The sequence below is a fragment of the Notechis scutatus genome, chromosome 4 (assembly GCF_049901735.1).
Source record: "Notechis scutatus isolate UNSWTSFEM ecotype Mainland chromosome 4, rNotScu1.2, whole genome shotgun sequence".
NCBI lineage: Eukaryota > Metazoa > Chordata > Lepidosauria > Squamata > Elapidae > Notechis > Notechis scutatus.
The window spans coordinates 30,724,731-30,749,497 of record NC_142012.1 but is presented as its reverse complement, the minus strand read 5'-3'; the positions used below and the strand labels follow the sequence as shown (position 1 = coordinate 30,749,497).

Here is a 24,767-nt window from a genome sequence, read left to right as displayed (position 1 = left end):
ACATGTCTAATGACCGAGTACATTTATTAGAAGACAATGAATGCTGCCCATTAAGTCTTTAGTTGCATCACCTATGTTTTTAATCAATCTCAACTTAATTATTACAGTTCTATGGGAGATGGACAAATTTTCATATAAATAAGTGAAGTTCATCTTTCTTCTGTTTAGACATATTGATGAGATCTATATGAAGCTTTAAAACTTTTTTGAAATAAAAATAAGGATGAAACTGCCATTTTCATTTGCCCATGCTAGTTTTCCATTTTTAAATTAAAGTCTATATATTAAAATGCATTTATTAAAGTAAAAATATCAGCCACATAAATTAGATAAAATAAAACTTTGGTTTAAAACCCATTTAAACATTAATTTACTTTTGATCACTTATTATGCCATGAAGAAATCACAAAAATTACCAGTATTAAGGAAAATATTTGGTTTTTGGACTATCAAAGATAAAGCATTAAGATGTAAGATGTGAGATCCCTGTCATTCTGGATAATTCATAATGCATTGAATTTCTTTATTAGAATAGAAGAGGAAAATATAGGCTATTAACTCTGCATCTCCTCATCCACACTGGCACAGTCAATTTTGAATGGGATTACTCCAGTATTTGTAATAGAAAGGTATTATATTGAGCCAAGACACAAGATACTTCAGATAATTTTAGAGTAAGAGATAAGAGGCAGGGTTACAAATGTTAGAAACACCATCATGTAAATGCTGGGAATCTAGCCTTTTGTGTTTTGAAGATGCAAGTCTCAAATTGTTTGTCTAATAGTTCTTTCAGTGTTATCAGATAGCAAGGTAAAATAAATCCTCAAGAAAACCGTAAGAATGGAACTTTGTGATCAGTGTTCTCCCAGGAGATTACCAAGCTTTTTCCTGCAAGGATATATTTTAACCAGCTGTTTAAAAGATAGAGCCAAGTGGTCTCTAAGGCAACAAGTCCTATAATTAGATTGAGCAGAAAAACTGGAAGGTGACAGATGTTTTTGGGTCAGTTTGATGCACAATACATATCTCTACAATGCAGAATAGAAAAATTTCAAATACAGACATTTAAAAGCACAAGATTACTCACTGCAATATAGGAAAAGAAAAATATAAATGAAAGTTCATAATCATAGTGAATTAAAATGTTGCAGATAAAAATATGTTATTAGCATTAATACATAAAAGCAGTTCAGGGAAATATTTAATTAATTTTCAGTCTAAGAAAACTTGCTTTGGCTTAGGATAATTTTCTTCAACCTAAATCTTTCCAAATGTATTGGACTTCCACTGCTGTAATTCCCAGATGATGAACAGAAGCTTTTCCAAGAATTTCATTCAAACATGTTCAAAGGGAAATACATATTCTCAATATTAATCAAGTAAGAATTTTGATTTCATTCATTAATTGAATAAATTAATATAAATGCACATTACAAAGAGTTTAAAATCCATTTGCCTTTTGTCCTATATAAAATCCTATTCCCCATTTATACGTACACAATACAATCAGATATAACAGATATTTGGATCTATTTGGTCATTCTTGTTACTATTAGCCAATTAAATCAAGAGTTTACTGTGCCAATTTACATAATAAAAGGAACACTAAAAACTGACATTCATTGGACTAATTTGACTGTAGTTTCCTGGTTTCCTAAACCATGCTTCAACTATCTGGGAGCATGAGCAGATCCCACTTTCCTCCTTCTCACTTTCTGCCTTTTCTGGTCCACTAATTCTGGCTAAAGTAAGTAATAATTTAATGTTATTTTTAAATAAAAGAATTTTTATTTCATATGAACTATAAACCTCATAATTGCATTAGGAATAGGAAGGAGAACAGGCTCTTTTCATGTGTGGTAAAATAGACTGGTTAAACAAAGATGTGTATCTTAATTGAGCTGTTTGTTAAAGGAAAGTACTTCAATTTTAATTTCCTATTACAGTAATAGGTGTATAGGTATCTGCAGATTGAAATTGTTTTTTAAAAATAACCAAGTGTGCTTAAATTACCTTCATTAATTAAAATCACTCTACAGTGATTTAAACTTTAATCACATTCTAGTGACTTTCTACTGATTTAGGAGGCCAATTGTAGTACTAAGGCATAGCAGCTTGAGCCCAAATCAGTGTTTGCTTCTTTGTTCATGGTTTTTGTTCTTCATTTTTGTAATAAGCCTTCAGGGATAGTTTGTATTCCTTTGGGTTTGTAATGGGGCATTTAAAAACCTCATAACCAGAAGCCTGCATAGTTTTCCTTCAGTGCATCTCATCTGATTAGCTTTTGAATGAGAGGGAAAAATATTCCATGCACAGTATTCTGAAAATGATTTATGGATCCTTAAACCCCTGAAATGCTGTATAAATTTTAATTTATAAGCCTTCAACTATTATGATGCTACATTATGTGGTTTAAAAAAATAATAATCTAAAATAATCTTTCTATAGTGAAAACACAAATAATTCATTCTATGTGAAGATGAAATGTTCTATATGGTAGCAATACAAAATAAATTAAGATGAAGTCCAAACAATTTACTTTATGTATGATTATGAAGTTTGCTGCCAAGGAAAGGTAATGCTATAATAAATCAGTTGAATACTAACATATTATTACATTTTTCCCCGCTAGGAATTCTATGTATCCTCTAATTGAGGAATTGGTCTTTAGCTCTATGCACACATTTCAGAATGGTCAGATAAGTAGAGCTCGACATTATGAAATTACATAGAAAAAGATTTGAATGAAAAGCAAATTATTGATTTTGGACACATAAAGTATGGAAGTAGTGAACAGATGCACTGAGAATATAAATGAACTTCCTTGCTGCTGATTCTCCAACATAGTCGGCATTCCACATGGACTATCCTTTGAAATCTTATCTTCTAAAACAAGCTGCTTTTCATAAGGAAGTACTGTAGTATGCTGTTTCTGAGATCCTTGTTTATGTATTTCTATTTTATTTATTGATTTAATATGATGTAATTTATTTTATTATCTGCCTAGAGTCTATTAGGACTGGGTCAGAATAATTATTGGAAAATAAATAATTTAACAAAAGCCTGCCAGATGATCCATTAACAATTTACGTAAAATGTTTTTAAAACACCAAAAAGATTAAAATCTGCAATCCTAAAAGTTTTATACAAAAAAGTAAAACCTTTTCTTAAATAAATTTTCAGTCAAAATTTTAAAAATGAGGATGTTATATATTCCAGAAATGTTCATGGAGAGATGAGAACCACACCGTCCTGCACATTCAAATCACTGTAGTCAAAACAACAGTATTCAGCTATGGAAGAAGTGGATTTTCTGGATCCTTTTCAGCCATGGGACAAAAACATAACTGGTCATTGTCACTGGTGACTTATTACAATGGACCCTACATTACAAAGAATTACATTCAAAGCTGCCCTGTTCAGGAAAATAAAACTAGTACAAAATGCACTGGCCTTAACGTTAACTGGGAGAATCCAGTACTGCCATGAAACACAAATGTTGGCAAAAATGCATTGGGTGGTGGTTTGTTTCTGGTATAAGTCAAGATGATGGCAATCACTTTAAAATTCCTATGTAGCTTGAAGACTGACTATCTTTGAAATTGCTTGCTTTAAGCAGAATCTACTTAGTCAAAATATGCTAGTAGTGTCCTTATTGAGAGTTCTCACCTTACAAATGTGATTTGGCTGTGAGCATTTCCTACACGAGGTCCTTTCTTGTGAACAGTAGTTTAAGAACTACAGTCTCAATTTTACTGTGCAGCTCCTACTGGAGAGACAGATGCTTTTTTACAAACTCATTTTAATTAGTCTCTCCTCTCAAATGAAATAGCTTGCCCTTTACGGGCTCGATAATCAAAACCTGTAAAATGGCAGTCTTCTGACGAGCCTAGTTTATAGATAGTCTGGAACTGATCATACTAAATAGCTCTGTTAGAGGAGACTTGAATGGGAATTAACCGTCTGGAGATCCGAAGGAGCAAGTGTGGTTGATTGTAAGTTCCATATACTTATGCTCATCCAAAATACTATCCAATACTAATAATACTCACAGTTCAAGGTTCAATGCTATTTTATAGTTAGATATATGTTTGGTTTCTATGGGTGCCAGAGCCTGGTTCTATCACCTTATTTTCTGGTTGAAATTGACTCTTCTACACGTCTGTTTTAAACTAATCTGGCTAAAAAAAGAAAATAGCAAATTCCAATCCTTAGACGTTTCTTTGGAAAGTCTCTTGTGTATTAGGGTTTGAAAATAACAGGATGTAAAAAAAATGCACTGGGATATTGATTGACAATCATGTTTAAACCTAATATCGAACTATACAGTTTATGGATTCTTCTCAAATAGGCACATGCCATTATCATATCTCTCTACAGTTCTAATTCTGAAATTCTGTTGGACTTTCACCTTGGTCAGAATGGATGCAGTATTCGCTGCTGATCTGTGGGGATGGTATAAAAATATCCCGTTTCAATACTGATTACGTCCATGTGGAAATGGCTTTGTAGAATTCCTAAGCCATATGCTCCTTTTTTGCTTGCACTATAGGAATCAAGGAAGATATACTGGTACCCTTATCCCATGTTAAAGAGCTATCCTGGTAAAAAGCATAATGTCTATTTGTCACTGCTTCTGTCTAACCAGGACCCTGACATATGTTTCCAGTTTTTCAATCTTGTGCTATGACAAATAGAATTAATAAAACTGATACTATAACTATAAAACCAAGGGGCCATATGTCATCAAACGAGAAAAAAATTATCCTAGCCTCATATTATGCTCTTATTTTATTTATAATTTTTCTACAATTAAGTAGTGCTTCCTTATGTATGTGTGTATGTAGCTGTTTAGTCAGGTAACTGTATTATTTGAAATAAATAAATGTTCATTTTCAAAATTCAAAACATACAGATGAAGAGATTGGGTTTTATTTGGACCACATTCTTAAGCGAACTAAAGTAATCATGTTCTGAGGCCAATATACAATTTAGAATGCAGCTAATCTTCACAGTTTTCCAAATCCTGTAATATGATATATGACTCATATCTAAAACTATATATAAAATGCATCAAATATAATCTTGTTCCAAAACATAAATATTTATTGTATCCAGAAATTAATACAATTAATGCTTATATTGCATGATCTAACTTTGCACCCTGATGAATTTATGACTGAAACTGAATGACATATACATATACTGTACTGATTCACCCTCTTCCATTCATTTCTTTTTGTAAGTACATATGATTATGTTGTGATATGTAATTACATTCTTAGAGTAGCTTTTATATGTTTATTTTTTATAGTTTTTCAGTTCCTTTTCTATAAAATTAGGAGAATGAAAATAACTTTTTATAATTAGATATATAAGTTTAATTTTCTAAACAAATACATGTTAATGTGTTATGATATACTCACTTAGGAAAAGCAAGGAAAAAGAGAATGTTGATAATCCCTATCTTTATAACCTTAGGAGAAATGTTGATATACAATACAAAATTAGTTAATTTAGTATTTCTAAATTAATGGCAGTATACCTACTTTCGTCTTTCTGCCTCAAATTTATTCAATAATTTCTGAAGACCACCATTTTTAAATCCCTGAAAATGTGCTGCAGGAGCTCCCACAGTGATGACATCATAAAGAACATCTGCAACAGAAAGATTACATGCTAAATTGTACATACAGGGATGCATTGTAATCTTATAGCAATGAAAAGTAGTTGTAATAGTCCTAATACAAATGAATTTGCCTCTCTACAAATGCATTTCACCAACAATCATTTCCCAACCACCTGCAAGTGACCAGGTTTACCATTCCAGGGTTCTTCTGAATTTTAGAGCTTCTTTCCCTCCAGAAAGCCTCTTTTATTGTCTTATCTGCTTATATTTTAATTGTTCTTCACCAGTTGTTAAACTAAGTCAAGAGCTTACTGTACTATATTGTTCAAACCCATCTAGCAAATATTCTGAGGAGACATTCTTATGACAGGAAACAAAGAATCAAATATATTTCCTGCTTCTTCACCCTGTTATTGTGATCATGCTTTGTTATTAAGAACATATTTAGCAATTGGCTTTATCCTGGTAAGATACCATTACCTCTTGACAATTTTAGAAATTTCTTAAGGAAAAAAAAAATCCATGTGGAATTTTACATGGAATGATAATAGAAAATACAACTTTTTCAAATACAGTTATTAGCAATAGCAGTCACACAGACTTATACATCACTTTACAATGCTTTACAGCACTCTTTGAACGGTTTTCAATGTCAATTGCCCCAACAATCTGGGTCTTCATTTTACCAACCTCAAAAGGATAGAAGGCTGAGTCAACCTTGAGCCAGTCAGGATCAAACTCCTGGCAGCATGTAATATTGTATTCTACCCACTGCACCATGACTCAATTATTGGTTCCTTTTATTTTAGTAATTATTTACTTAGCTTCATATAATACAATTTTCTTCCTTTTTTCAATAATTTTATTACATATTACAACATTATACAGATAAAATTAATACAATTACATACTATCGAAATACATTAAAAAAATTGAGAAAGTGCAGAAAAAGAAAAAAGGGAGGGAAAAGTTAGAAAAAGAAGCCTCCCCCTTCATCCGCAGAAACTCTAATCAACATTACCGATTTATCATTCTCTTGAAATATAATCAAACAGCTATTCATCCCATTCCTTATATTCTCTATAGGCTTCTTTGTGGCGTAATGGCCGCCACAAAGAAGCTGGCAGCCGGGTAAGAATGCGCAGGAGGAAGTGGAGAAAGTGCTTGAGAGGAGAAAGTCTTTCTTGGTTCCTAGGACTCTAAGACATATTTAACAAAATTCCTGAAAAGTATGACTTTCTGAATGATACCTTCGAGAAGAGGAAAAAAGCGGCAGTTTAATGGTGATGAAAGGATAGCTTACCCTCTTTTTTTACGGAATAAAAAGTGAACATTAAGAAACTTATTTTTTTTAGGTGAAAACTGGCTCTAAGCGGTGAGTGGGAAAAGAGAGGACTAAAAAAAAATATTTGTATGCTAAGACTTTGTTGGAGGAGATGCCTTAAGGATTGAAAGACTAAAATATATTGTAATAAGGTTTTAAGAAACAGATTTGGACTTTCTTTTTCTTTAATTGATACTACCCCAGGAGGAGAGAGTGGGAACTCTGTCTTGGTTTGGACTGACTGAGAACTTTGGGATTGTCTTATTTTTCCTTTGGAATATTCTGGCTGTTGTAAGAGAAAAGAAAAGAAAAGATTTATAATGGCTTCTTCTATCGAGGAACTGAGAAAAGATTATGAGCAAGCAAAACAAAATGGTAAAGCTGGTTTGAAAGAAGCCTTCCTTTTTTTAGAAATGGCGCTTATTAATTATCAACAAACATTGCAACAGATGAAGACAGCAGAAGAAGAACAAAGAGAGGAAGCCATCTTTAATAAATCTCAGAACTCGACCAAGAGGGAAGGAAGAGGAAAAAGAAGAGAAATAAAGGACTTAAGATTTAAAAACATTTAAGAAAGGGAAAAACAAGGTGCAAAATCAATATAAGGATGGTAAACAAAAGGGAAGAGGAATACGACAGAGAAGGGAAGCCAGTAAGGCAGAGGCTAGAAGAAGGGGGGGCTAGAAAGGTTTGTTGGGGGAAGAAAGAAAGGGAAAAGGTGGAGAAAAGCTACAAAGTTTTGAAATTAAATGAGAAAAAAGAAATTTTTTTAGGGATAAAGGATAAGTATAATTTCTTCAAAGAGATTTTGCAAGGTACATAAGATGATATTGTAGTATTGTATCAGAAATAGAAAATTTAAATGGCTTGAGAGTTGATAAGAGATTAAAATGTTGGAATGTTAATAATGATTGGTTTGAAAATATAATATGAGGGGAGATTTAGAATATTAAACTTTAATTAAAGAGTTTATTAAGATTATGGTATTGATGTTATTATAAAACTTTCATTATAGTATTTTGTTTTTAATATTTAAATCTATTGCTTAACTATGTATTTAATTGTTTTAGATGTATTATTCAGTTAGAATGTACCAAGCAAAATCGGATTGGGTATTTTAAAGATTAATTTGATTAATTTAGTGGGGGAGATAGAAAGGCATCATACTCTGATTAGTGATTTCAGGAGAAATTTCTTTTTTTTTTAAAAGGAATGAGACAAAGGTATAATAGAGAATGGACAAAAGATATAAATATAATGACTCAAATTAAGATGATTAATTAAGATAGAATCAAGAAGAGTGAAATATGTGGAGAAGTTAATATAGAAGACTTAATAAAATAAGTAATGATATGTAAGATGAGCCTGAATATAATTGAAGTCCATGAAAAGAGAGATACCTGGGTCCAAGTTACTTTCCAAAAAGATCTTTTTTATGTTTTGTGTGTTGTGTGATTATGTTGTTTTTTTGGGGGGGAAATTAATAAAACCTTGTAGAAATATAGAATGAGAATAATGGTAACTAAGTCAGAAAGAAGTAGATGAAATAATAATAATAAAATTGAATAAGAGTAAAGAGAAATAAAGGGAAATTGGATAAGAGGTTTTTGTATGTTTATATGGAAATGGTTTAAAACAGAATTACAGTTTATCTGACTTGTTAAATTTATAATGGAAAAAGGTTTAAACATGTAATGGATAATGATGACTTGTGTGTTTTGAAAATTAATAAAACTTGTTTGTTTTTTTTAAAAAAGGCCCATATCTAAAACCTCATTTCTATATATTAATCAGCAAAGATCCAGGAAGGGTTATCAGAAATACTATGTATTATCAATTTTATCTACATTCAGTTTGAATCTTTCACTTAATATTTGGATCTTCATTTCTATTTAAACATATTCTGTATTTCTTCAAATATGTGGTATCTGTTTAAATAGTTGAAGTTCAATTCCAATCAGAAAAAAAATTAAATATCATCAAAAATAGCAATCCATTATTTTAAAAGATTTTTAATCTTTAACAAGCAGTAAAAAAGGAAATTCCAAAATGATTAAAAAGGATGAGGTTTGGTCAAGCCTTGAGTCCATAAAAGGGGACATCAATGGCTCTGAATTTGCTGAATCCTATGAGTCTCAGCTGTTTGCCATAATTAGCAAAAATGTCAATTTCTGTATGTGTTCTTAAAAAAAACTCCAGTTGTGTTTTTTACATATGGGTAACCTCACAATTTTTCCTTGCTCCAGAGATAACTTTTAACAGTCCAGATGGAGTATCTATCTGCCTTTTGACTGTAATGTCTCCCACTGTACACACAGGATATCAGTTCACCATTACTCACTGGAACCATCTCTATTGAATTTTTCTTCCTAATGTTTTAGTAATTTGCTTTACTGTTCATACATATAATACATTATTTGTTCAATCTTTGTTTTGTATATTACAAAGCAAAACAAAAATTGTATTAACATTGTATTAATATTCATGCAGTTGGTTTAATAGATTTCTGTTTAGTGAATTTTGGATGCAGTGTATAAAAACTATTTATACATGCATTGCATGCATTCTATGCATGTATTAACATCATTTTATGCATGCATATATTTCCATTTGCCTTTTAATAGATATTTGGGTATAGTGGATACCCCTTATTCCTCATAGTGCATTAAATTAAGCACTTATTTCAAGAATTGCAGTTATCAAACATTAAAAACATTACAAATGGGTAAATAAAATAAGAGAGACAAATGGAAATAATAAAATACTTCAAGATTACAAAAAGATAATAGTATACTTTTAATCATCAGAACCTAGAATTATCTATTTCAGAAACCATTTGAACATTTTCTGTTATAACTTTAAAACCAAGAAAGATAGCCAGCTTCAATAAATAGTACTGCACCCAGATGTTCTGGCTACAATAGGAAACATGTCTTTTTGTACTTCAGACTCACCAGTCTAATAATAAGAAAATTTCCAGTAAAATAAACAATGGAATAAAAAATACACATATAAACTTGGTGAATTTCAGTCTTCTCAAATATCACATGTAAGCTGCATTATATCATAAGATGTTCATTACAGTAAATTACAGATATTACTTCAGCACTAAAAACTCAAGGATAATATATAAGGTAAATAAATCAAAGAATTCACAATGCAAACAGATATGTAAACATCTTAGTAAGACTTTAAAAATTCTGCTACAATTGACTTGTCTCAATGTCCACTAAAACAATTTAATTTTAATCTGTTTACTTTGTTGATATTATTTTAGATATTTTACTTGTAAAATTGTAATTTTACATATTATATTTAATATAATTTTAGTCCTTACATTATAATTTAATATAGGCTGCACCCTGGAGCTTACAGATGTTAGTACGTTACTTTACAAATGTATTTTAACTCTGTCTTAAATTATATTTTGTTTTCCGTAAATTGAATTGAAATCAGTTTCTGTTTAGTAGTATAAACAATGGCACAAATCTTGGATACTTGATTTAAAATGTCTAGAGCGGCCAATGTAAAGGATCTGCTATTGCCCCATGGTTTTATTTGCATGTTGAATTTATAGTAATTAAATATCTGACGGTCTTTTAGCAGCAGAAGCATTAGGAATTTGTGGGAGAATCCATTAATCTGCAGCTTTTTTACCAGATAAATTATACTGATATGTTAAAGTAAATTATTTTAGCTTTAATTTTTTGTTCTTATCTTTTATCCTTCCTTATATGAGTTTGTAATTTACTTTTAATCTTTGGCCATAAATAAAGATAATATAATATTAAGATTTTTTCCAGGTTTTGTTATTTTTTTAAATGTACATTCTATCCAATTCCTGATAGCTTACAATAGCAATAAACATATCTATAATAAAACTCCCATGAGCTACATAATTATAAATCCTCCAGCTGAATAAATAATTATCTGTCAAAAGTAATTTCAATAAACTTTTTAAGTTCGGCAAACTTAAAAATATACATCCAAATCAGGCCTTAGCTGAAACTAATTCCATAATTAAAACTACACTTGGCATGTATCTGGAAAATGAATAAAGATATACAAATATAAATGAAATATAAAACTTTCATGTATAACTTTTAGGACAATAGTGGCAGGGGTAGGGGGAACAGAATTAACAGTCACTTGTTTTTCAAGAATGGACACAATTTTATATACAGCTCTGTACCTTTCAACAGCAGAAATACCCAAGTCTAAAAGTGTAACCAATAGAGAAGAAAGAAAAAGATATTTCATGATTGAAGTTAATTAGGTAGTGAACTGTATAACATCATACAGCCTACCTTTTATACAAGGACCCTGCACAAGCATTCTCTGCAGATGTAGATTTATTGGAACAAATTCTAGTGTTTTTTCTCCTTTACTACAACTTGATTTGAAAGAAGAGCCTGAAAAAAATTATAAAATATAGTTAACTTAGGATCCAGATGTCTTTTCTTTCTTAAAATCTAGGAAGATGTTTTGAAGATATTGTTGGTAACATTTTTGGGTGTCAAAAATCTTTGTGCTGCAGCTTCAGTTGGCACACAGGCAATCTCAGGAAAAGAGACCTGCTTTAAAGAATTGCTGATTAGTCCTATATGACAGCACTATCATGCTCCACATCACATTTTTCTCTTTTAATCTGAATACTGCTCTAATTTCAATTTGTAAGAGTTCACACCATAGGAATTCTGTGATGTCCAAATCCACAATATCTACAAGATATTCAGATATGATCTGGATAGGAGAAATGGAAGAGAAATTTAGGAAATATAAAGGGAAATTTCCTATCTGCACTATTGTAATTGATACAATTACAATTGAATTGAAAGCCAGAGGACTAACCACCCACCTTAATTAATAGCAACCAATCAAAATGTTATTAAGGCCATATACCAGCATATTTAATTAATATATGGTTTTATTGACAATGGTGATATATTTATTATATATATTTAGTAAAAATAAAGAACTTTGTGGCATCTTAAAGACTTTTTAAAGTATTATCTGATGTATAATACTTAAAGTACACTCTCCTCTTATGGGAAGTGGTGTCTATAAATAGTAAAGTTAGAAGTAAATGAAATGAAGGAACAACAACTTTTATAGCAAAAAACCATTCTCACCTAGAAATAAATGCATGAAAACAACCACTGCAATAATCATAAAAAAGTCTGTAGCATTCTCATTTTATAGTCAAGTACTGTAGTTAGACTTTACTTAGCAATTGGATATTCTTGGCTTTGGGAGATCAATGCCCATCTCCTAGCTCCATGTTCTAGAATTTTCAATGCAAAATGTCTGCAAAAATCCTGATCAATACTTCTCTATTGCTCTCCTCAACTATGGAGAACTCAGCCATTACAATATAGCAAACCTGAAATAACTCTGTTCTAAGACATAATTGAAATTAGTTATAAGTGTTTTGGAAATCTTGATGTAGAAGGAATAAGATACAGATAAATAGCTCAAATTAACTAAGTCAGGAATAATATAGACACAAACAGCAACAACTCTTAATATTTAAGAGCCATGGTGGCACAGTGGTTAGAATGCAGGCTCGCTGCTCACTCCAGGAGTTCAATTCTGAATTCCTGAATTATGAAAACTATTTATTAAATAACTGATAAAATGGAGAGATTTTGTAGATTAAAAAATCATTATCATTAGCTAAATAGCCCTGATCTGGCAGTATTTCTGCAATCCTGATGCCCAGAGAATGAAACAAGAGATTTTTGTTATCATCTGGGCCAGTGATTCTCAACCCTGGCAATTTTAAGATGTGTGGACAAATTCACAATTCTGGGAGTTAAAGTTCAAAAAATAGTCAAGGTTGAAAAACCCTGATCTAGACTCTGAGAAATCTTACATTCAAGTAATATCATACATTAAATACTGTAACTACTTTTTCATAAATTTGAGAGAAAAGGAAAAGATCATATATACCCATGGTTTCTACTATATACTTGTATAGAATAAAAATCCACAAATTCATAAGTTTAATTATTAAATATTTTCTGACCTGTATATTTTCCAAGTTCTGAAAGCATATTTTGGTACAGGATCAACATTTGATCACAGTGTGCAATAACATTTTTACGCATATTGTCCCAATGTGGAGAAAGCTCCCCAAGTTCTTTAAGGTCCTGATTCCTGTAGCAAAATAACAATAAAACTTATTTTATCAATCCAATACTACAAGAATATTAGTACAAATTAAGTGGTTAAACAGCTACAGTATAACAGCTAGTTTTATCATTCTTATTTATATATAATATTATCCTGGGCCTAATCAGTAAAGTACTTTTTTTTTGCAAAGAAATGGATTCAGTTAATTCAGAGAATCTTTGAATAGGGTAAGGAAATGCTAGAGTCTAGGCAATCATAGAAAAGGTTTCTTAAACTGGCATCCTTCATGTGTCTTGCTAAGAATGGCTAAGAATTCTAAGAATGAAAATCTCCAAATATCTACATTCTAAAAGGCTGCTAGACCATCTTACATACACAAATGTTGATGTGTTGTTTCTCTGATTTACAGAAATATAGAAATATATTTGAAGAAATATAATACAAATAAAATAAATGGAAGCCTCAAGTCAGTATCTCTTAATATCCATGAAAATGTCCTTCCATTTACATTAACATTTGATGGTGTTATCTTTTAACATCTACATCTTATCAATTTTTGCAATTCTAATCGTGTTCTCCAGCTTTTATGTGAAAATAAGCTGGTTTCCATCTGCATTTACCGCAATGATCGACATTGTTTAATATTGAAAAATATGCTGTACTGAAAAATATGAAACTAAAACAAACCCACCAGCATCATTAAACAAAAACCCCAAAAGTCAACAAATAATGAATTCCCCAATTAAAATTGTTTGACTTGAATGATGAGAATGGCACATTCACATTTTCAATTTTTAAACACACCACTTAAAGAAAATCTTACTTTCACTTTTAATATGTACTACCAGGATATATCTGTCTGGGTTAATTATCTTGGCAAGTGCACCTGCTAAGTGAAAATGTTAGGCTGATAAAAGATAGTCAATTCACAAAATTACAAAAGGAAATCCTTTAGCAAATTGCCAGCTTCCTATTAACTCTGGAGACTGACATAATTGAAACAGAATTCATATCAGTATTAAATGAAAACATATGGAAAACTTTTATTGTTAGAACTACAACAGCTTGATTCCATTGAATATAGAAAACTCCAGTAGTTCCTATTGTGCTGGGTGAAATTTGATTTTAACATATATTAATTCAGGCTAAATGTTTTAAATTACATAACTATCTTTCTCCTTGATGTTAGATATTATGGTTGGTGAAAGCTTGCCGAAAATAATATACTTGTACTGCTAATTCTAATACATTTTGAGATTATTAGGATTTTAAGCATTAAATATGCAAAAAACCCATAAAATTTCAAGGTTCTTGCTGAAAAAAATATCTCTACTTAGCACTTTCATTCTTGAATTATTTAAGCAATATGTTAGCATGGGGCTCTGTAACAAATCAACTTTACATCAGAATGATAATACATGTGCTGATGAATTGATGTGAATTCTACCTTTATGTAGTTGTGTCTCAATGTCTGTTGCAAGTTATGATATTTGCATAATTAATAATACATATAAAATAACAATTCTGGGTGCCTTTATTTTTTTTCTACCTGCAGGCACCTATGGTTTAAATCTAGAAGTGCTAATGTTTCCTCTAAATGTATTTAAACTTGGATTTTAGTTGAAGGTGTAGGCAGTTTTGATTGCCGTGATATGTATCAAAAAGGAGAAAAAAAATGATGCTATAGAGCACTGCACACAGGAACAACTAGACACAAGGACAGTTTTTCCCCGAATACCATCACTCTGCTAAACAAATAATTCCCTCAACACTGTCCAACTATTTACCAAGTCTACATTACTATTACTATTAATCTTCCCATCCTTCCTTTTACCTATCTCCTCCCATTTATGACTGTATGACTGTAACCTTGTTGCTTGTATCCTAATGATTTTTATTGACTGTTTCCTAGTATGATTTGATTGCTTATTGTACCTATGACTATTATTGTGTTGTACCTTATGATTCTTGACTCTTGACAAATGTGTCTTTTATGTACACTGAAAGCATATGCACCAAAACAAATTCCTTGTGTGTCCAATCACACTTGGCCATTAAAGAATTCTATTCTATTTTATTTTATGTACCTATCTATTTGTATTCTTTTCCTTTTGTTTGCTTTACTTAATTCAAAGAATGGTTACTCAGAATTCAACATTTTTACAAGTATGTACTTTTTACATAAGTAGCTCTTTTTAACAAATGGGTATGAGATGAAATAATCATCCAAAATCAATACATAGATAAGCAAAATACCTAAGCAAAATCCTGAAAAACTATCAATGAAATTTATTATATTAATATGGACCTGCTGAAATGAATTTTAGACAAAGGTTTATTTACAATATAAAAGCGGCTGAAGTTAGCTATTTATCCTCAATTATCCTCAAAATATGTGATATTAAAATCTATATGTTTTTTTTATTTGTAATATCAGTATAATAAAAAGATAAGGAAAGTAATACATTAAAGTTTAAACTACCCTTAATATTAATGGTCTGATTATCAGACCAGTTAACTCAAAAACTTAACTTGTAACATATGAACGTATCAAATATGTTTGGTTAGAATAATGTGATTAAGCTTCCTGAAATCCTGATGAAGTCCTGATGTTTCCCTGCTCAATACTAATTCAGAAAATACTGTAAAGCATCTCTAAAGCAATTTCAGATCTGGATTGGCCACACCTACCACTGTTCAGGTAGGCCACTGGGTTCTCCAGGGCAGGAAATGCTATAAAATATTTTCTGCTTTAGCTGCAACTTGCCTCAGCTCTAAGGCCTGTTGTGGCCCCTTAGCAACAGTTTGATTCTTTTACATTATATCCAGTTTACTTCCACTGGAGAAGCAGACTGGAATTTTGAATTCCTAGCATTTTAGTTGATTACTATAATCAATATTTGGCCAATTTCTACTAGCAGTTTTTAAAAAACTATTCTAACAGCACATTTTTAAAAACTTTTTCATTTCACTTACCTTTTGAGATCTTCCTTTATGTGTAGATTGATGAGTTCCTTGGGAACATGAAAAGAAAGATTGCTCTCAAACATCTGTTCTCGTATATACATCCACTTGTTGTCAGAAGTGGGGAACGTATATAATTTACAGATTGGGTTTTTTAACACTGTAAAAGAGAAATGGGATTGCTTAACTGCAGCTTACATTTTTCCCAAAAATATTGCAGTGTATATTTCCCAAGTAAGTGAAACTTACAGTTTGAAAAGCAGGAAAGTAGTGACACTTGAATTCAGGTGTTTACAGTTGAATGAATTACAGTTCATTTCCAGGAAAATATCATGTACTATATTAAACGTCCTTCAGGTTTTTGATAGAATATCCCTTTTTATATGAACTGTCATATTTACTGAGATCTTATGAGGACATTGGCCTCCAGGTGCCATGATTTGGAAGTAAGATGTCCTTCCAGCTGTTTAAAAAAATACTCCCTGAATTTCTGAGGGACCTAGTATATTTATTAGCCTTTAAAAAGACTTTAAAAGACATTCTTTTGCCTTTGTTTTTCATTGCTGATTTTAACTGCTTTAATTATTGTCATTTAATTGCTACTTTAATTGTTTTTAATATTTCAGTTTTACATTTCCTTTTATTACCAATATTGAAATACTTCATTTTATATTAATATTTGTTCATAAATCCATCAAAACTTTGCAACAAAAGACTTGTGATTTGTATGAACTTGCCTTTCCCAATCTGTAGCATTCGAATGTGTTCAATTTTGTTATTATGTTGTCTGGAGGATTATGGAAGATACAATTCAAAATTAAATATTAAGTTACACTATGCTTCAGAGAAAACCTCTGAACAGAGATAATTAAAATTTCCTCTGCATTAGTGGCTCTAATAATGTATCTCATAAAGATAATTTGCTAGTAAAGAACAAAAAGAAACTTAATTTTTAGAAGGTCAAAATATTAAGAAAAGTCCCTTATTTCCTTTATAGGGTCATTATTCTTATGGAACCTTCTCTGCTTGACTTTGATTTTTCTAAAATGAAAATAAAATAAAACACATGTACATAAGTCAGTCCTTTGAGAAAGGCTAGATCAAAAAACAAATTGGGCAATATACTAGTATTATATTAATAATTATTCTTATTTCTCATGCTTATTTCCCAACGAAGGCTTCAAAATTCATAAAGGATTTGGGCTTCATACACTAAGAAGATATTTAAGAATAAAGATAATAGTCTTCCAGCATGAAATATTTTATAATCCTCAATTTTCCATTCCCTCATTTTCTATCCAGAATTGCAAAGGATACAGTGAACAGTTCAAGATATAGAAGTTAAACAGGTGTACTGTATGTATGTGCATGCACATATATTCCATAAGTCACTTGAATGTCTGTTGTCTATATAAAAGAACACATTTTATCACATTCATCATGTGACTCTGATTAAATGCACTGTCCAAATGATTTAGGCTATCTTGTTGGAAAAAATCTTAATGGTGTCTCGAATAATAGGCTGGATAAGGAACAGATCACTGAATCACTATCCAACAAAGACACTTCAGGGGAAAAGTTCAAGTATCCAAGGGAGTAGTGTTGGAAGTACAGAGCTCTGCCAGAAATTCATACTTGAAATTCTCAGTGATTTACCTTTGTTGCTGGAAAATTTTGCTTTGACCCAGAAAACTTGACTGGTTTAAACTGGAACTCAAGTTAAAAATTCTGCCTATATGCTAATATGTTGATCTATACATCCATCATCATATACATTCCAGATTATACGAATACGCATTAAGTACAATTCTGGCCTTCAATGTAAAACCAGCAGAGAAAATGGATGGATGATTTCATAGAATTTATGCAGAAGATGAATACATTTTCCAACAGTTTCAAATGATTTCTCTTTTGCTGTGATAGGACCTACTGTTTCCGAAAAAGAAATTCTAGATGATGTTTACAGAAGCTATAAAAACCAGGGTAACTGCATATCTGTGGAGATGATTGTATAATAAGCAAAACATTTGCATATACACCTTACCAGAAGCTGGCAGAAATCATATGAGCCTGAAGCTAGCTCACTCCTTTAATTCAATACTATGGTTAGCATTAGGCATTTAACTAATCTCACCATTATAAATTAAATGTACATACCTGCATTTAATAATGGTAAATTATCTTTATAAATTATATTTTCTGGAGATGAACATGAATAAACCAAGGCACACTGAAAGATAAAGTTAATGAATGTAAACAAGAATTCATAATACAAAGTAAAAATAAGAGTTATAAAGCAATCATACTATATTCAGGATAATATACGACCCTGGTTAAATATCACAGTGCACACTGTTTCTTTACTCTGGTATCTTTAAAATGTCAAAATTGTTGCAAATTTGAGTGGAAAAAATGTTTAACTTCTTACGAAGTGAGGACTTCATGAACTAAAGGCTCTTTAGAAAAACTAATATCTTTATTCACAAGGTGCTTAAGAATTATTGTTTTTTCCTTTGGCCAATGTTATCCATAATTTTTCATGATTTTGAGCAATAGCTGGAAGCTACACAGCACCCAGAGAAGACCAATTCCTCCCATACCAGGAAGGGGGCAATACATATTATTAAACACGGTTATTTTCATTTTGGTTTACACTCTCCAGACTCCCTCCCCTCCCTCCCTCCCTCTCCCTCCTTTTCTCTCTGGCAAACTCATATATTCAGCCTGATTTTTGTTCACCAAAGAGACTGTGCTTGAAAGTCCTTGACTAAATAAGTACTCTAACTTGTGTGGCCATAGATCAATATGCTAGGCTTGATGCAATGACTTCTCTAATTAAACTGTCTCAAAATAAATTGGTTTACAGTAGCAAAAAGAAACATATTTGCACCCATGCAGAACTTATTGTTTCAATCCAGGAACTTTAATATAGTGATTGAGAAAAGTAACTAGCTATAACTTTCTCGCCATCGTGTCTGTCAATCACAGAAATGCATCTTAAAGAAATCCTTTCCTAAAACAGCAAAGGCTAGAATACCAATTCTTAAACGGAGGATTAAAATGGCCTCCCTTGTTTTCATAGCACTATTCCTTGTAGAGGAAGAGTGATAAGAGTATTTCAAAATGAGTCTAGGATGAGCCAAAATGAGAGCAGAAGAAAATAAAGAGGTTACATGCCTTTTTATTAACAATAACAAAACATCTTTCAAATGATCTGCTCCATTTCTATGTTAAGTAGAAGTGGGGAGAAATAGGATAGCAGCCCAATTTATACCAAGCTAGGTACATTTCATTTGTTTTAAAGTTGTTTTCTTTTAGCTTATATATGTTACAATTCTATACCAGATAACAGCTTTGGATATTTTGAAAGTTACACACTTTTCATATAGGTTTTTGAAATAATTGATAATTCTAATTTAATTCGTGAACAGACCTGGGTTTTTATCTTTTGTTCCTTTCCATCTGTTGTGATCTGATTTGATTCCTCATCTTCAGTCTTCCCCATGTTTATAAATCTGACATCTATAGTGCCAAATGTCTTCCCACCATCTAAACTCCTGAACAATGATATGGAAAAGAGAAGGGAACTTTATTTACATCCCTCATAGCAGTTTCATTAACTAAATGATTTTCATTCTCTATTAAAAGCAATTAAGTACAACATTCTGTTTTCTAATCACTGTCACAAATTATGGGATTGTTCTTTATTTCTAGTGGATCCTGACATTTAAGCAAATAATATATCAATCATCACATTACAATCTGAAATGCTGCAACATATGTTTATTACTTGTTCTCCATAATAATTTCTGAAGCGAATAAAGCTTTTTGCAAAATATCCAGAGAGATAAAATACTGTCCTTAAATATCGACCACCATAATGCATGCAAGTAGTATAAAATCTCTTTTATTAGCCTGTGATGTGTTATTCCAAATCCGAATTTACAAGACCAGTACCCTGTTTTCACATATTACATTCATGTGAAGGAAAAGAAATTACAGTTCTAGAATTTTGCAGATTTGATACATCTTACCTTTTCATTTATGTACTGACAAAATCATATATTTCTGCAAACTATCAATGGTAACATGATAATATATTTTCAAAAATCACAATATGAATTCAGCATAAAAAGGATAAATATTATCAAATGAATATCAATTTGCAAAAGCCCATTAAACAACCCCATGTTGCAACTTAACAAAAGGGCAACACAATTAGTGCCAATCTGGCTTCTGGAGGAAGCTTATGACATAAAGTGGGGATCACCAGAAGAAATACTGCTTCCAAATCCCAATTGATGCCTCTCATATATCAGAAAGGTCAGTTCTACCTACAGTATAAGGAACTAGAGCTATGCTGGTCATTTGCTCAGTGACATCATCAGAGTAAAGGTAAATATCCACCTAGTGCAGATAGCATCAGGTTACAAAATCTATTAGATATGATGCCAGGAAAGGCTTGCCAGCTCTATAGATATTTAACATAACCCTTTACTTACATGCTCTCATAGAGCATGATCTAGAGCCTAGGGCAGGGATGGGCCCATGGACCGGATGGGCCAGATTTGGCCCGCGGGGTGCTTAGATCTGGCCCGCGGGGATGCCCTAGAAACAGCAAAGGACTGGCCCACAGTGCCTCAGCCAGTGAAAACAGGGCTTGGGAGGGCTGCAAATGCCCTTCTGAGATCCGTTTTGCTGGCAGAGGGTTGCAGGAGGCCGTCACAGCTGAAAATGGACCTCGGGAGCCCATTTTTGCTGGCAGATGCTCGGGCCGCCACAGGCACCCTCAACATGAGTGACATTGAGCCGGCCACGCATACCCTGCCCATGCCCACACCCAGCCCCCCAAGGTCAAATGCAACCCTGATGCAGCCCTCAATGAAACAGAGTTTGACACCCCTGGCCTTGGGCATGGCTATATTTAAAACCTTAATTTTGAAATCACTGCTTTTGACCATTTGTGAAATATCTAAGCCCTAGTGAAGTTTTATTTTTCTTGTTTTTTTAAAACCAGCTTTAAATACAGGAAAAATAGAACTTTTAAAACTACATAATAGATTTCACACACACACACCCAAAAAATTAAAATACATGCACATGTTTTGCAAAGCTTAATTGAAAACATGCACATGAACCTCCATTCATCAAGGTATGAAAAAATGAACACAACTCTATTTTGAGCTTTTCTAAAGAAAAACAAAGGCCAGTATTTTTTTTTAAATGCCCTTGTGCACACATTTGACTATAGGTTTGTAACTATGCAAACATAAGGCCTTATAATTATTGCAGACATTTAGAAAATACCCTCCAAAGTGAAGTCAGTAACATGTCTGGGCACATTCAGAGTAACTACACTAGGATGTACAGCAGGGGTGTCAAACTCAAGGCCCAAGGTCCCGTGGTGCCTCTGCCAGCCAAAATGGAGTTCTTTTTTGCTGGCAGAGGGTTGCAGGAGGCCATCGCAGCTGAAAACAGAGCATGCGAGGGCCACAGGTGGCCCTCCCAAACTGTGTTTTCATTGGCAGAGGATTGCAGGAGGCTGTCGCAGCCAAAAATGGAGCTCGGGAGGCCATTTTCGCTGGCAGAGCACTCGGGCCACCACAGTCAAGCTGGCCATGCCCATCCTGGCCACATCCATCCTGCTCCCCCCCTCAGGGTCACACACAACCCTGATGTGGCCCTCAATGAAATTGAGCTTGACACCCCTGTTGTACAATATATTCTGCATGAATAAGGATCTGTCATATAATAAAGGTGGGAGTTGGTTACATAGCTTGTCATCCCCAGGTAGAAGGTCCCTTTATTCAAATAGCAGGAAAACTAATTTGTTTGATGTTAAATTGACCATCAAAGCTTCCAAAGTGAAAATCCAGGAGAAGAGACACCACACTTTTGAAACATGCAGGCTCTTTGAGGAAATTATGCAGGATGTTGCTTTCCTACCTTGTTAAATCGCTTCTGTAACATGGCAAATGGTAGTCCCAAAGGTACTTTTTCAAGAGGCAACTGGACTTTCTGGTTTTTCTTTGAAGACATTTTGCTTCTCATCCAAGAAGCTTCTTCAGCACAGAGCTGGGTTATGCAAAACTATTCAAAAGTAAATGCTGTGACATATGTGGAGTCTGTGTCTTAAAGCCCCACAAAAACAATAAAAAGAGCAGTACTATGAAACATGTGAAAGGAAATTTATGTTGTATGAATATGCTGTCCTTACCCAAAACAGGTATGAAGTATATAGTTTACATTTTGAATGTAGTCATGGAACAGGCGTTCACATACCAAATTATGTCTGAGTCATACGTTAGAGAGGATAACTATAATGTGATGAAATGGGAATATTATGGTGTTGTGTACCAAGCTAAATTTGTGGGTTTTTTTAAATAAAACCAGAATTGTCAGGATGTACTTTCATCTCTTATAATTTCAAAGAGTATAATGGATATGTAAGACAGCTGATTCATGAAAAGTCATGACACAATTCACCTTCCAGAAACCTGTATAATTCCAACTACGCATAAACTGTGGTAAAACTGAAAATAAATACATATAGATTGGTTGAAATGTTTTTTATAAAAAATTTTATTTATAAATGTTTTACAATTTTAGTCATTTTTAGTATTACCCTAAAGTTCAGTTTTAGACTCTGTTTCTATCATATTTAGACTGGGTCATAGAAAAAACACACAGGTCTGCATCAGCTTCAAAATATAAATCAAATTTAGGGTGACATCCTGCCACTGGCATTTATATAACAGGAAATAAAACAATTATTTACTCATTAGGATCCTCTGAGAGAGTCTAAATGACAGCTATTCACCATTTTACTGGCACAATGCTGTTACTAATACTGCCTCCAAATTCTTAATCGAAATTCCAACATAACTTATTGCAATTTGTCAGCAGTGATAATTCTTTCATGGAACCTGAACCTTAGCAACCATGAAACATAACTTTGAGTGTTTCAGGTAATGGATGGTATTGTTGTGGACAGCTCAAATTGGAAAGAGTCTCAGCTGCTCCTGGTGGCCCAGATGAATGCTAGAAAAAAGCTGGGTGCTACTCCAGAGTCCTCCGGGTGAATGCCACCCTCAAGGAGAACCTAGCAATGAGGCACTTAACTCTGAAGGAGATAAGGAATATGCAGATTACCTGGCAGCATCAGATGATAAGGGATGGAATACATGACTCCCTCTCAAAACACCAAGCAGCACAAGGCATTCTGTGTAATGTCTTGTCTTCTATTATGTTCCTGATCTTGATTGCTTGTGGTGATAGCAAGCTCTATTTAAGAACCATCACTGCCCAGCAACTTTTGTTGGGAACAACTGTTCCATTTACTCTTTCATTTACTCTTCCAATACTCTTTCATTTACTTCCTGAAAACTTGTTTGTGGAAACACTATTTCTTTCTGACACGTGATGACCCGGGACGTGGCACAAAGGCAACACAGTCAAATGAGTAAGAAGAGTCCCTTTATTATCTCCAAATTTGCCCCCAATATCCAGGTTACCTTTGGCTGGAGAAAAACTCTCCCAGGAACAGACTTTAACTGTAGAAAATTCAGTCCAAAACAAGGTACATACAGACTGTAACCAAAAATCCAAACAAACAAAGCTGCAGTAATTAACTTGACAGGGCAGGAGAAAGACTTTCAGACTTTCAGACTTGAAAGCACGGCAACACTCACACAGTTGGAAAGACGCCACAGATAAGCCACAACGATACCAGATAAATTCACAATTTGCTCCCAACAACTTATTGCGCGCAGCTTCCCTTTTGAAACACTGTGTTCCCAGCTACAGCTAATGAAGGGAATCAGGGCCCTTTCCTCTCCCTGTAAGCCATGCAATTCACGTTGTTCCCTTCTCTGTTCCTCCCTGCATGCCCTGGGATGGGGGGGGTGGGCCTGGGTCTTCTTCTGAATTCCCTCTGCCTTGATCTACCTCTCCCCTGCTCTGCCCAGCCGGACTGTGCCCTTGCCCCATTTCTTCCACAGCCAATGGAGCCACGCTCCCATTCCCTGTCAGCTGTTTGGCCTCCCCCTCCAAATCAGATTCCGACAGGGGCATGACATGACATGACTTAGTTGATTACTTTGCTTGTTCTTGTCCCTCAGACAAGGACATGAATTATGTCTATATACTCTGTTCCTTCAGATTCTGACTACCAGCAACAGCTCTTAAGGACTTGGGAACTGTTTGAGAGTTGTACGTGCAAATACTTTTGAGACATGCCTGTCCTTACTTGTATTTGCTACTCCCAAGTAAAATCCATTTACCCACTATACTTCTGTATGTGCACACACTTGATCTGACACAATTTCTGTATCTCCAATTTTAAATTTCCCTGAGAAATTTAACACTATCTGAAGTAATCATATTTAAAACTATAGATCAGTATTTCAAAGTCAAATGTCACCTCCTTTGAGTGTCCAGAACATGTAACCATGTACCCTTTATTAATACTTATTTATATAATTTATTATGTGTATATCCAAACAAATAACAAACCTCTTCCAAAATTTAATTTGTTCATGACAGGAGTAATGATTTGGAGTATAGGAGAAATATACCCAAATTTCCCTTGCAGACATGCTTTGTGCCCTTTTGCTGTCATTGTGAGGGCATTATTCTGCTCAGTTGCAAATCTGTAGTTATCTTTGCACACTGTGTTTTGTTTCAAAAAGTTTCAAAATAAGGTTTGCTCAATAT

General features: G+C 33.0%; 1 protein-coding gene across 15 annotated transcripts in view; it reads right to left on the bottom strand.

The window, feature by feature from the left end:
• INPP4B (inositol polyphosphate-4-phosphatase type II B) overlaps positions 1-24,767 on the bottom strand; it is a 197,363-nt gene that overhangs the window by 96,965 nt on the left and 75,631 nt on the right. For all 15 annotated transcript variants that reach the window (XR_015749219.1, XM_087963099.1, XM_087963094.1 and 12 more), the window contains 6 exons: positions 19,486-19,609; positions 18,210-18,282; positions 16,065-16,212; positions 12,982-13,112; positions 11,261-11,365; positions 5,550-5,658 (listed from right to left, as the gene is read on the bottom strand). Coding sequence is in view for 14 of the 15 variants with exons in the window: in XM_087963099.1 (XP_087819225.1) it covers positions 5,550-5,658; positions 11,261-11,365; positions 12,982-13,112; positions 16,065-16,212; positions 18,210-18,282; positions 19,486-19,609 (690 nt within the window). In the remaining variant the exon portion in view is untranslated. The remainder of the gene's footprint in view (positions 1-5,549; positions 5,659-11,260; positions 11,366-12,981; positions 13,113-16,064; positions 16,213-18,209; positions 18,283-19,485; positions 19,610-24,767) is intronic.